This window comes from Dipodomys merriami, unplaced genomic scaffold (genome assembly GCF_024711535.1).
Source record: "Dipodomys merriami isolate MVZ:Mamm:240054 unplaced genomic scaffold, mDipMer1.0.p SCAF_3, whole genome shotgun sequence".
In the NCBI taxonomy this organism is placed as follows: domain Eukaryota; kingdom Metazoa; phylum Chordata; class Mammalia; order Rodentia; family Heteromyidae; genus Dipodomys; species Dipodomys merriami.
The window spans coordinates 104,534,657-104,548,088 of NW_027204492.1; the positions used below are offsets into that span (position 1 = coordinate 104,534,657).

At 37.2% G+C, this 13,432-nt stretch overlaps 1 protein-coding gene across 1 annotated transcript in view; it reads right to left on the reverse strand.

The window, feature by feature from the left end:
- Nucleotides 1–232: 232 nt before the first annotated feature.
- The window catches only part of LOC138839699 (melanoma-associated antigen B18-like), a 62,928-nt gene continuing 49,728 nt past the window's right edge, over nt 233–13,432 (reverse strand). Inside the window, exons 2-3 of the mRNA XM_070039275.1 lie at nt 845–1,969; nt 233–724 (exon numbers count right to left, since the gene is read on the reverse strand). Coding sequence (XP_069895376.1) covers nt 881–1,921 — 1,041 coding nt within the window. The 5' untranslated portion in view covers nt 1,922–1,969 and the 3' untranslated portion in view covers nt 233–724; nt 845–880. The remainder of the gene's footprint in view (nt 725–844; nt 1,970–13,432) is intronic.

A 13,432-nucleotide genomic window follows, 5' to 3' on the forward strand; every position in this document is an offset into this window, starting at 1 on the left:
CCCTTCCTACTTCCTTTTTATTACTTGTCCTATAGGTCTTTGAAGGTCTTTAACTATCTTTATTATATGTTTATTATTTATTCTAAAATTCTAAGCAGGAGGTGACTGTCTTGTATCTTACTTTCTTCTTTTCAAATGATGACTTTTAAAGACCAGATGCTAATTTGGAAAACGAATAAGCCATTGAACACAAAATTTTGTTTATAAATGCTTTATTGTTGTATATTTTACTTAGTAAGCTAATGAATCTAGTTAGTATCTTTTACTCTTAAAGAAAAAAATGAATACAGTAAACCAAGAAACGAAATTGTATACTTCCCCCTCTCTTGATCTCCAAAGTTGCTGCCAAATTTTTCCCACTTTCAAGGAATGCTTATATCATATCCATGTTTCCTCATCAATATTCACTAAATATAAATGGCTTACTACTGTCCTACAAAATAATAAAGATAACAAACATGTTAATAAAGTTCTTACTCTTAAAACTATTAAGCAGTAATATGTGTGCAAATATATTTCTTACTAATTTTAGACTTATTGAAATGTATTGAGCAAACTATTTCAAAGATAATACAAAACAGGAAAATATTAATCAAAATTATGAATGTATATTAGAAACCTAAAGTTAACACTTTCTCCCCAGATCCATTCCATTTAGAATAACCACTTGCACATTTTGCCCACGAAGAAAATGATCTTGAGACTTCAATCTTTGAAAGATAACCTGGAAAAAAAAGGGAAAAAGGTAACTACAAGTTAGCAATATATAATAGAAATACAAAGATAATATGCATTTTTCCCTTCAGGCCCCACAGTGACCCTCCCCTATGAAGAACTGACAGACCTTAGCAATGAAAACATGAAGAATCTTCCTCAGATTTTATTTAGTCTGGGAGAAACTGCTAGAAGAGGCTTTGGAATCTGCTCTTGTCATCACAGCAGTGTTGCGAGCCCTGGCTGCAATTCTAGCTTGAGCTCGTTCTTCCTCATCTTTCAAAGCTTCTTCATACCAGTATGGGAAGGCGCTGGGACTAGAATCGTGGATCTTAGCCAAAAACTCCAGGATTTTCATTTTGCTGACTTCAGCTAGGGATCTCGGACCCCAAGTGAATTCATACCGTGGAGGATCACTATTGGGTACTTGCTGGTACTTCAGGTATTGCAGCTCCACCAAATCTTGAGTGAGAACTTTTTTGGGGTTCCCATAGATGAAGTGTCTTCTGTTAGCATATACACCCATCAGATTCAGCACTTCCCAGACCTCTTCTTCTGGGGCATAATTCTCATTCATGAAGATCAGACCAAGCACAATCATTAGGAGGCCCGTCTTGGGTATGTTGTCTTCTTCACTCATTGGCCCATCAATGGAATGATCTAACTTGTTGACAAGCGTGTAGCAGTGCCTCACGGGATCCACTTCCTTCAAATCGACACCAAAAGCCAGCTCCATGTGCTCTGAGGCTCTCTTGAGGATTTCATTGAACTGAGGCTTGTGCTTTTTGATAACAAGCTTGAGCATCTCGGACTTCATGATCGTTTCCTTGTTTTGATACTTGTCGATCAGAAACTGCACCAGTAAAACCACCATTCTGTTTAAAGGATCTCTGCGCCAGCTATCAGTGATTCTTGAGAGATCTGGAGTCATATCTTCTTGGCTTTGGGCCCCTTCTTCGGCATCGTTATTTGAAATGTCTTCAGCAGTATCAGTAACAGCTGCAGCTGCCTCTGGCACCTCAGAAGAGCTTGGTATGTCATCAGTAGAAACACTCTCAGGTTGATTCTCAACAGGGGAAGATGCAGCAAAAGGATCCTCTTCTGTCTCTATTGTAGTAGTCTCATTATCCATCGGACTGCCATTTTCAACCGGGATATTGCGGCGTTTCCCACGGGAACGCTGCTTACTCCTTTGACCTCTAGGCATGATGACCGTAGGAGGAACAGTAGGAGTTGGGCTGGAGAAGTGGTCAACCTAGAAGAGACAGAGAAGATGAGCTTTGTGAGCAGCCTCAGTATAGAGTGTTTTCCTTAACAACAAGAGTAATGGCCGATTCTCTTTTTTTTCCTTTTTTTTTTTTTTTTGGTTGTGGGGCTTGAACTCTGGGCCTGGGCGCTGTCCTTGAGCTCTTCAGCTCAAGGCGAGCACTCTACCACTTGAGCCACAGTGCCACTTCTGGTTTTCTATTTGTTAATTGGAGATAAGAGTCTCATGGACCTTCTTGCCCAGGCTGGCTTTGAACATCAGATTTCAGCCTCCTGAGTAGCTAGGATTACAGCGTGAGCCACTGCCGCCAGGCTCTTTCTTTTTTTCCCCCAGGCCAGGACTCGAACTTGGTACCTGCTGATTTCACTTATTGATTAGCACTCTACCAACTAAGCCAGCCTCCAACCCCAAATAGTTACCTTGCACTCTTGGTTACCTTGACAATACTGTTTTAGGAAAAGACAGGCATGTATATTTTATTGGACCTTGTCATCTCAGGTTTAACTCAAGTTATTTCTGATCAGTCCTATGACTCTTCCTTCTGTTAGCAAAAGGTCACTTCTTTCATACTATTCTTTTCCAGCCCCGATTTCCAAAAAAAGAAGTTTGCAGTGTTAGGCCTAACGGTTGGGAAGAATAGAGTGGGTCTCATGAGGCTGCCTCTGATGAGGAAGGGAGAATACTCCAGATACCTTGGTACATTCTGGTTCCTATGAGTTTTCCTCAGCAGCAGCACACCTTTCAAGTGTAGGCTTAATGGGGAAAATGGAAAACCGGAAAACCAGGAAACTGGGAAACTGGCCAACCAGAAGCAGGAAGTCGTTGAAGAGGAAGTTGGGGATGGGGAGGGTCTTATAGTTGCTCCGGCAACTGGTCCATTGGAACATAATCATAGGGGAGGGGCTACCAATCCTCCCTGGGGGCGGGGCTTCCAATCATTTGCTCATTTGGAGGAAGGGGTTTCACAGAAAATTCTCATGTATTCTTTCATTCACTTAGCTTGAGGGCCAAGGCTTTTTCTTTTGAGGTTAGTCAGTGGAATTCTCAAACCAGTTTCGTTGCCCGAAAATCCTGAGTTATAAAAAGGTAGAGCCTAAGCATAGCAGTTATGCCCAGAACTTCTTGAAACTGACAGCATGGGCAGAGCTTTATGACTGAAGGCTAACCACATCAAAAGGGTATTAACTCTATAAATAATTCAAGATAAGTTGATATATATATATATATACAATATTTTATTCATCATGAATAAATATTTTTATTTAAGAAAATCTTTACTAAGTCTATTAGTGTATTTTTATATTTGCTTTGATAAATATTATGTATTTAATTCTCTTCATAGAGGTATTTTGAATGTCGCTCTTGTTTAAGCTATTTTTGACTGGTACATAAAAAATGAAAATATACCAGCCGGGCGCTGGTGGCTCATGCCTGTAATCCTTGCTACTCAGGAGGCTGAGATCTGAGGATCGCGGTTCAAAGCCAGCCCATGCAGGAGAGACCGTGAGACTCCTATCTCCAATAAACCACCAGAAAACCGGAAGTGGCGCTGTAGCTCAAGTGGTAGAGCGCTCTCCTTGAGCTGAAGAGCTGAGGGACAGCACCTAGGCCCAGAGTTTAAGCCCCACGACCGACCCCCCCCCCATATATATATATACCTTCGGTACTATGTGATGATTTGATGTATGCATTGTTTTAGTTAAATCAGTATACACATATTTATTTCCCCATATACTAATTGTTTCTTCATGATGAAGCATTCAAAACTTAGCTCTTTGAAGTATATACTATATAGAATTTCTTATTCCTACCTAAATATGACAATACAAATCATTTCCCTTCCATCCCTCCCTCTTGCTCTTCCCATCCTCCAGTAACTGCTGTTCTATTCTCAATTTCCATGATATCATTATTTTAAAATAAATATTCCACATGTGGATGGGATCATGTAATAATTGTTTTCCTTTGCCTAGCTTATTTTATTTACCACAATGATCTCTAGTTCCATGTATGGATTTCTTTTTGCAAATGATTGGATTTAATTGTTTGTGTAGCTAAAAATAATTCTCTTGTGTATATGTACCACATTTGCTTTATCTACTTATTACCATGCTTAAGTTGTTTGCATTCTTTAGCTATTGTGAGTTTTACTGAAGATGTCTCTTTGAGATCCTGATTTTCTTTCTTTCCAATATGTACTTGGAAGTGGATCCTAGTTCATTTAAGTGTTCTAGTTTTAAATTCTCAAGCAACCTTTGTACTGTTGTCTGTAATACAATTTTATACTCCAAAGAACAATATGCAAAGTTTATATCTTCAGTCTTTTGATTAGTTCCTTTGCTGAGCAGAAGTGTTTCAGTTTGATGTAATCCATTTGTCTATTTTTACTTTGTTTTCTGTACTTTTGAGATACTATCTTCCCACAAATTCTTTATTCATTCTGATGTTCTAAAGCATTCTCTTTGTGTTTTCCAGAGGTTTCATAGATTTAGATCTTGCATTTAAGTCATGGATCCATTTTGAGGTGACTTTTATGGAGGAGATGGCAGTCTAGATTCATTCTTCTGCATGAGAATATCCAGATTTCCCAGCAGCATTTACTGAAAAGACTTTCCTTCCTCCAAAGTATGTTCTTACCACCTTAATTAATTGGCTGTAGATGTATAAATGTTCTTCTAGGTTTTCTGTTCTGATACATTGTGCTATAGCTATATTATATCTATGTTTACTATGTCTTTGTAGTTTTTAATAGGCAAGGTGATGTCTCCTTTTTGTTCTTTTTGCTCAATATGGATTGAGCTATTGAGAATTTTAGGTGTTCAATACAAATTATAAATTTTTTTACTAATAAAAAGAATGCCATTAATTGCTACTATTGAGAATGATATATATTTTCCATGATGTATTGTATTTATTTATTTTGTATGGCTAGATTTCTAATTTTATTATACTAATTCTCTACAACTGATTTTGAAGTTCATTATATATTTGAATTATTTGTGTTACAATCTTTTTGGAATTTTTAATTTGTTTTCCAACATAGCTTGCAATGGGTCAACCTGTATCCCTGTTTAAACAATTTGTTTTTTCCCTTCCCCTCCACAAATTATACCAACATCAGATACAGTGAATATGGGTTATACCGTGGGGGAGGGACATACAAAGCAACAAAAAAAATCATGTGGTCCCCTTACATGTAAGTGATTAAATGTTTTGTCTTCTCCAGTAACATAGCAAACTCTAATTCATAAGTTTTCTTTTTTTTTTTTTAAAACTTTTTTTTTTTTTGTCGGTCGTGGGGCTTGAACTCTGGGCCTGGGCGTTGTCCCTCAGCTCTTCAGCTCAAGGCGAGCGCTCTACCACTTGAGCTACAGCGCCACTTCCTAATTCATAAGTTTTCTAATGTGAAATGAATTTTACATTTCTTGGATACAACCCATTTCCTTATTTGTTAATTTAACTCACTGTTATGTTACATGTGCTATAACTTTATATGTTATAGCATATTGTACTGTCATGAACTAGTCACCTCTCCATTTTCCTTACCTTTGAATACTATTGTATCAAAGATGGAAGCCTTCAAAACACCAGTTTGGGGGCAGGGGGAACACTTAATATTCAAACTATAGCACTAGTATTTACTACAAACAAAATCATTATATCCTGGAAGAAACATCTGTAATATGAAAGAAACTTTCAAGTGAGAGGCATTGATTTGCTTGGAAAGGAATAATTTTCCAAACAAATATAATAGTACCTGTAAATAATAATAATAATAATAATAATAATAATAATAATAATAATAATAGTTGTGAGTAGATAGTTGCTAGAATTTTCATGAGATGAAAAAGGAAAAAAAATACAGAAATTTAAGGGGAAGTAGATAATGGCAATTGACCAAAGAGAGACATTAAATTAAGTTGCACCTATATTTGTAATATGAATTATGAAGTATAAATAGAAAACTTCAAACAAATTTTTAAAATATAAGTGACTTCTACCAAGCAAGGTAAATTTCAATTAACTCAAAGTATTATTTGAAACTGAATCAATACTATGATATTCAGGGCTTTTAAAATCAAATCATATAAAATGTTTTAATTTGCTATTTGTTTATTTTATATTTATACTTACAGTGGTTTAGTACTTCCTGGTTCTATATTTACACACTCATGAGGCAAGTAAGAGAAAATGGGGAGACATGTTAGTAACTGCCATAAGACAAAATGAGTCCTAAGAAAGAATATTTCAATTGGCCTAGTGTTGCAGACTACTTTATAGAACTACAGTGTGACTCAATTATGGAAGAGTGCCCACAGCTATACTCATTTTATTCTGAAAATATCTGCCTGTCATTGGGATAACTGAATATGAAGGAAAAGAAGTAGAAAATGTGGGCTGGGAAGTTGGCTCAGTGGTGGAGCGCTTGCCTTGCATGCCTGAGGCCCTGGGTTCAATTCCTCAGCACCACATAAGCAAAAAGAAAAAAGCCGGAAGTGGTGCTGTGGCTCAAGTGGTGGAGCGCTAGCCTTGAGCTGAAGAGCTGAGGGACAGCGCCCAGGCCCAGAGTTCAGGCCCCACGACCGGACCCAAAATAATAAAAAAGAAGTAGAAAATGTAATATGCATGGAAGTGTGTTATATGTATTTCCCTACTTAGTCTGTGGTGTGGGTCTCATTAACTGGATTATAGCAACAAAAAATTTAGTCTAATAAAGATAAGAAGTTTTTATTTATCCATGTAGTTTAAAACTTACTGAACATGAGTTAGAGAAGTAGGATGTCAAAAGTAGAGTCCTTAGTGATATCTGTTCAACTTTTAATTTCATATATTTTACTCAACTGTCTTTAGTGCTTTCTGTTTAAGAATTTTTCATGATCATTCATTTTAATTATAAAATAATGGTTAAAATCAAGACCAATTATAAATTAAGCATTATAGCCATTCTAATGAAAATAATGTGATATGTTTTGTAAGGATGTTTTTCATGATCATCATAAGCATTCAGTTGGAAAAGCCCTATATATATATAGTCTTATCTTCATAGATATACTTCTGAGAAATTCTATTTTGGGGGGGGGGGTCCAGTCATGGGGCTTGACCTCGGCCTGGGCACTGTCCTTCAGCTCTTCAGCTCAAGGCTTGCGCTCTACCACTTGAGCCACAGCGCCACTTTTCAGCTTTTTTTCTTTTTGCTTATGTGGTGCTGAGGAATTGAACCCAGGGCCTCATGCATGCAAGGCAAGCGCTCTACTACTGAGCCACTTTCCCAGCCCAATTTCTATTGTTTCTTTGTGGTAGAAAATTGACCATTTTATTTAAGTTGGATGAAACTCTCAAGGTCAGATTTATTCCTATATATAGTGAACACAATCTTAATCTGTGTACTTTGAAAAACAGTTTAGCTCCATATATTTTGCTCACCTTTTAACATTTCCCTGAATAGAAAATAAAATGATTCATGTTGATTTTTTGTCATGTAATTTGGCTATGCCCTGGGCAAGGAGATGATGATAACATAATGAATCCTAGTGCAGGTGCCTCACAACTGAAATCCTAGCTACTCAGGAGGCGGAGATCTGAGGAATACAGTTTGGAGCCAGCCCAGGCAGACAAAACCGTCAGGATCTTCCCTCCAATTAACCAGTAAAGGGCCAGAAATGGAGGCATTACTGAACAGGTAGAGTACCAGATATGAATTTTAAAAAGTCAAGAGACAGCAAGATATGAGTTACAATCTAATTCAACATCAAACCACTATGAATTACTGGGCTAAGAACATCAAAGAGGGATTCAGCCGAAATCATCTCATATCTAAAATATACTTGGAACTCCAAAAATTAAATCCCCCAACAACAAATCCTCAAAGAAACAACTGCCCAATAAATAAGTGAGCTAAAGATTTACAGAGAAACTTCTCTGAAGAGGAAAGAAGGATGGCCAATAGACATATGAAGAAATAAATGCTCAACCTCCCTAGCCATAAAAGAAATGAAAATCAAAACAACATTGAGATCCCACCTCACCCCAGTTAGAATGGCTATAATCAAGAACTCTCTAATAACAACAGATGCTGGAGGGGATGTGGACAGAAGGGAACCCTACTGCATTGTTGGTGGGAGTGTAAATTTGTTCAACCACTTTGGAAAGTAGTATGGAGGTTCCTCAAAAGACTCCACATAGAGCTCCCCTATGACCCAGCAATCCCACTTTTGGGCATTTACCTAAATGATCACAAACAAGGCCATACTAAAGCTACCAGCACAACTATGTTTATCACAGCATTATTTACCATAGCTAATATATGGAACCAACCCAGATGCCCCTCAATAGATGAATGGATCAAGAAAATGTGGCATACACACACACACACACACACACACACACACACACACACACACACACACACACACACACACACACACACACACAATGGAATTCTGTGGCTCCATCAGAAAAATGGCATTGCCCCATTTGTTAGGAAGTGAAAAGATTTGGAAAAAATTATATTAAGTGAAGTAAGCCAGGCACAAAGAAACATAGGTCCCATGTTTTCCCTTATTGCAATAACTAGTATGTCTGAGAAAAGCAGAAAAGGCCAAAAGCTATGTACATAGGATCATATAAGATGATGTTAAGCAAAATGAACCCCAAGATAGGGACACAAGTGTTTTTCCTTGCTTGCTATTGTTTCTAATGTATTTATCATGTACCATGTGATTTTTTGTTGTTGCTTTGTATGTTCCTCCCCCATGATAGAACCCCTGTTTTCACTGTATTTGATGTTGGTGCCCTACATCTTGTATATACACTTCTCTAATTCAGGGAAGGGAAGGGAAAAAACAAAATGCTTAAATAAGGATACAGGTTCACCCACTGTAACAATGAGATGTACAAAACACTATGTTGAAAACGAACTTTATAACTTCGGTGGGGGGGTAGTTGTGGAGGTGGGAGGGAAGGGATGGTAAGGGAAAAACAAAGGAGGAGGCAACAATGCTCAATAGGAAATGTACCCATTACCTTGCTCATGTAACTGTAACTCCTCCATACAGAATTCTTACAAGAAAAAAGTACGAAAGATAATTTTAAAATTAAAATAAAAAAATAAAAGAGAGAGAAAGCAAGAGGCCATGAGTATAATCCCTAGAATTAGCTCAAAAACGGAGGAAGAATATGATATATAGTTTGTAAAATAGAGGTGGAAAATGTGTTACCAAGCTCCCAGAAGAATTTTCCTTTATGTGCCTGTTGGGCTATTGAACAGTTAGCAAATAAGCATTGGTAAATATCTGTTGGATATTGAGATTAAACACGTAGTTAATAATATTATGAGCATTCTCCATACAAACATAATCAATAAGAGAGGAGGAGGAGGAGAGAATATGGAAGACATGATAAGCCAGGCCCAGGTGGCTCACTCTTGTAATCCTAGCTACTCAGGAAACTGAGATCTGAGAATTTTGCTTTAAAGCCAGCCAAAGCAGGAAAATCCATGAGAATATTACCTCCAATTAACCACTGAAAGTTGGAAGTGGAGCTGTGGTTCAAGTGGTAGTGATAGAGTGGTAGCCTTGAGCACAAAAACTCAGGAACAGTATTCAGCCTCAGAGTTCGAGCTCTAGCATGAGCAAAACAAAAATAAAAATGAAAGTGAGAAAGGGGCAAGGGAGAGAGAGGGAGAGAGAGAGAGGAAAGAAGGAAGGAAGGAAGGAAGAGGAAGGAAGGAAGGAAGGAAGGAAGGAAGGAAGGAAGGAAGGAAGGAAGGAAGGAAGGAAGAGGAAGGAAGGAAGGAAGGAAGGAAGGAAGGAAGGAAGGAAGGAAGGAAGGAAGGAAGGAAGGAAGAGGAAGGAAGGAAGGAAGGAAGGAAGGAAGGAAGGAAAGGAAGGAAGGAAGGAAGGAAGGAGGAGGAAGGAAAGAAGGAAGGAAGGAAGGAAGGAAGGAAGGAAGGAAGGAAGGAAGGAAGGAAGAAAGGAAGGGAGGGAGGGAGGAAGGAAGGAAAGGAAGGGAAGGGAGGGAGGGAGAAAGAAAAGAAAGGAAGAAAGGAAGAAAGAAAAAGAAAGACAGAAAGAAAGAAAGTAAGACAGACAGACAGAAAGACAGACAGACAGACAGACAGAAAGAAAGAAAGAAAGAAAGAAAGAAAGAAAGAAAGAAAGAAAGAAAGAAAGAAAGAAAGAAAGAAAGAAAGAAAGTGATCTTGTTGTCCTGTGACTTCATGACTGCAGAAAGAAGAAGCAGGAAAGCAGTGGTGTAATGTAGGCTAGTACTGAAAGCCTAAGGATGGGCAACGTATAGATTGTTGATGGTACAAGTTTAATTTAGACCTTACTCTGGAGACTAAGGATCTAGGAGTTCTGATGTATGAGATAAAGAGAAAATGGATATCTTACAGCAAGTAGAAGAAGAAAACAAACTTTCCCTTCCTCTGTCTTTTATATTTGAGCCTTTGGTAGATTAGATATTACCTACCCACATTGATCAGGGAAATTATTTTTACTCAATATGCTAATGCAAATTCTAGTCACTTCTCGAATTATCTGTATACCTAGAAATAATGTTTTACCACCTATCTGATTATTCCTTTACCTAGGCAAGTTGACACATGGAATGATCCATTATAGGACAAATTTAGATATATTTTAATATCGATGCTAATAATTTTACATAAATCAAAGTTGTATAGACTTTTATTTTCAAGTAGTTTTATATTATTATAAGTCTCAGTTTAATTCTAGCAATGAGCCTCATGTACACTGAACAGATATTGAACTAACATTGATTTTTAAGACTTTCAAAATAGTTGTGTAGATTTATGATTTTTTTTCATACAATTTGCTGTTGTTGGGTAGTATTTTGTGATCTTCATTGAGTTTGTTTGCGCTTGGCTGCAAATGGGTCCCAAATGCAGTTAGTCCAAACCTTCTACATATGTCTCTGATGTACTTTGCTACCTGTGACAACTATTTCTTATGGCAATAGTAAGATACAAGTGGGATCAAGCTCAAGCTACCATCATAAATGTACATTTCACATTTCCTGTCATACACACTAACAATTTACTAAAGCAAATTGAACTTAACACAAGGATTGTGTGGATAAACACTCTTTTTACATAGGTAGGGGTGAGAGATACACGAAGTATCTGTTCAACAATAATCTCAAGAGGCTTCCATACCTTATGCAAAATGCAATCTGCCTTTGAGTTTTAATTGTAGATTCCCAGAACTCATCTTATTCCCTGTTTTTTGTTACAGTAAGAGGATAGTAATTAAAAGTACTTTAATGTCAGCAAAATATTAGGAATTCAAATTCATAAATAATGCAGAGGTCTGAGTGTGTGTGTACACAATGATCAGATGTCAACAAGGTTCTGTACAAATGTAGAAACATTTTGCTCACAGTTTTGCTGGTAGTTCTTTATCAATATTTGTGAAAGGTAGGCCTGACTCTAGATGCTTTAATTTCATATTAATATTTTGACACAAGAAGGCATAAACTGTTATCCACTGCCTTCATATGATATTTAAATTATTGTATTTTTAATTAGAGATTTGTCAGAGAGATGCAAATATAGAACCCAAACTCTACATTTGTTGATTGAACTTAATAAAGACTTGGGCTTTCTGAATAAGATGAAGATTGGCAATTATCTTACCAGGGCCATCATTACACAGAAACAAACATTTGATGATCCCAGTTCTGTGCGAGTGACTGAACTATCATGATGCTTTCTTTGAGAACACAATGAATGTTGATTTACTATATATTTTGAAACCCATTGAGAACCAAGAAACCTCACTTACTATCATAGCCTCTAATGCTTACTGTAATCATATGCTTAGATTTTATCTTTTAAAGTTTTCAAGTATGAAAGTTCTTGGTGCTCACTTTTTATATCAAAGTGTTTCTATGTAAAGAACTAATTTGTGGGGGCTGGGAAGGTGGCTCAGTGGTAGAGCGCTTGCCTTGCATGCCTGAGGCCCCGGGTTCGATTCCTCAGCACCACATAAGCAAAAAAGAAAACAGCTGGAAGTGGTGCTGTGGCTCAAGTGGTAGAGCGCTAGCCTTGAGCTGAAGAGCTGAGGGACATCGCCCAGGCCCAGAGTTCAGGCCCCATGACCAGACCCAAAAAAAAAAAGAAAAAGAACTAATTTGTTAGCCGAAGTAAATCTAAAAACATACAAATTCATTCTCAGTGCTCACCTTACTACCATTTGTCTTAATTTTTATTTGTACAAAGAAACAAAAAAAAGTTGTTTCTTTGGTATTGCTTTTGACAGGCAAATCACTTCACTATGCATAATGAAAGTGGCTTTTCTGACAATGGATGGAAGGTATGTTAGCTAAATGAACACCTAGAGAGCTGAGGTGACTGCTTAATGAAGATAAGAGGCCTCAGGATTAACATTTGCAAAGAAAGTTCTATACATCATGGAGTCTCTCTGAATTTTCAAAGAAGAGATATACTTTAAGGCTGGGGATATATATAGCTAGTGGTAAAATACTTGCCTAATATTTCTAAGGTCCTGAGTTTGATCTTCACAACTAAAATAAAACAAAATTCTCTAGTATATCTGTCTCAGGAGGCACAGCATTTTGATTTTTCTTTCTTTCTGATAAAATAATATATATTTATATGGTAATTAATAAGATAATAATGCATTACATTCTTAGTAAGTATCTAATTCTGCCTTAATATTTACTTGTTAAAGGATTGAGTAGCATGCTATCCATTAATTGTCCATGTATTTGTATTCATATACACAATGAAAGTACAAATATTATCAGATTATAATAAAATTCTTTATCATTTCATACTTAAATATATGTTTAAATTAGCGCTAACTATATAATTTTCTAGGCCCAGTAAAAAAAAATGAAAATGTAGAGTTCTTGCTCACGCACCATTAAGGATTTCAATTTGGTGACAGCAGGGCTTTAAAGGAAGCATGAAGCCTTGTAAATTTTAGCACCGCTAGTCTATCCATTAATTTGGTCCCAATCTATGCATGTTTTTATTTCATATAATAACAATCATTGTGTCTCCGAATGTTAACAAAACCCATTTGCTTGTTTGTTTGCTAGTACTGGGCTTGAACTCAACCCTTGCCGCTCATGCTCAGTTTTCTTGCTCACAGCTGGTACCTGGCATTTTCCTGATTATTTTGGAGATGAGAGTTTCATAGTTTTTCTGCCTTAGGCTGGCTTTGAACTGCAACTTTCCACATCTGAGCCTGCTGAGTAGCTAGGATTACAGTCATGAGCCACTGGAGCCCAGCTTCAAAATGCATCTTTTTGAACAAATGTATATATAAATGTGGGTGTAGTCTTTCCCATCTCTCTTTCCCAGCTATCTCTTTCCCAGCTCTCTCTTCTCTTTCCCAGTTCTCTCTTCTCTTTCCCACCTCTCTTTCCCAGCTCTCTCTTTTCTAGCTCTCTCTCCCACCT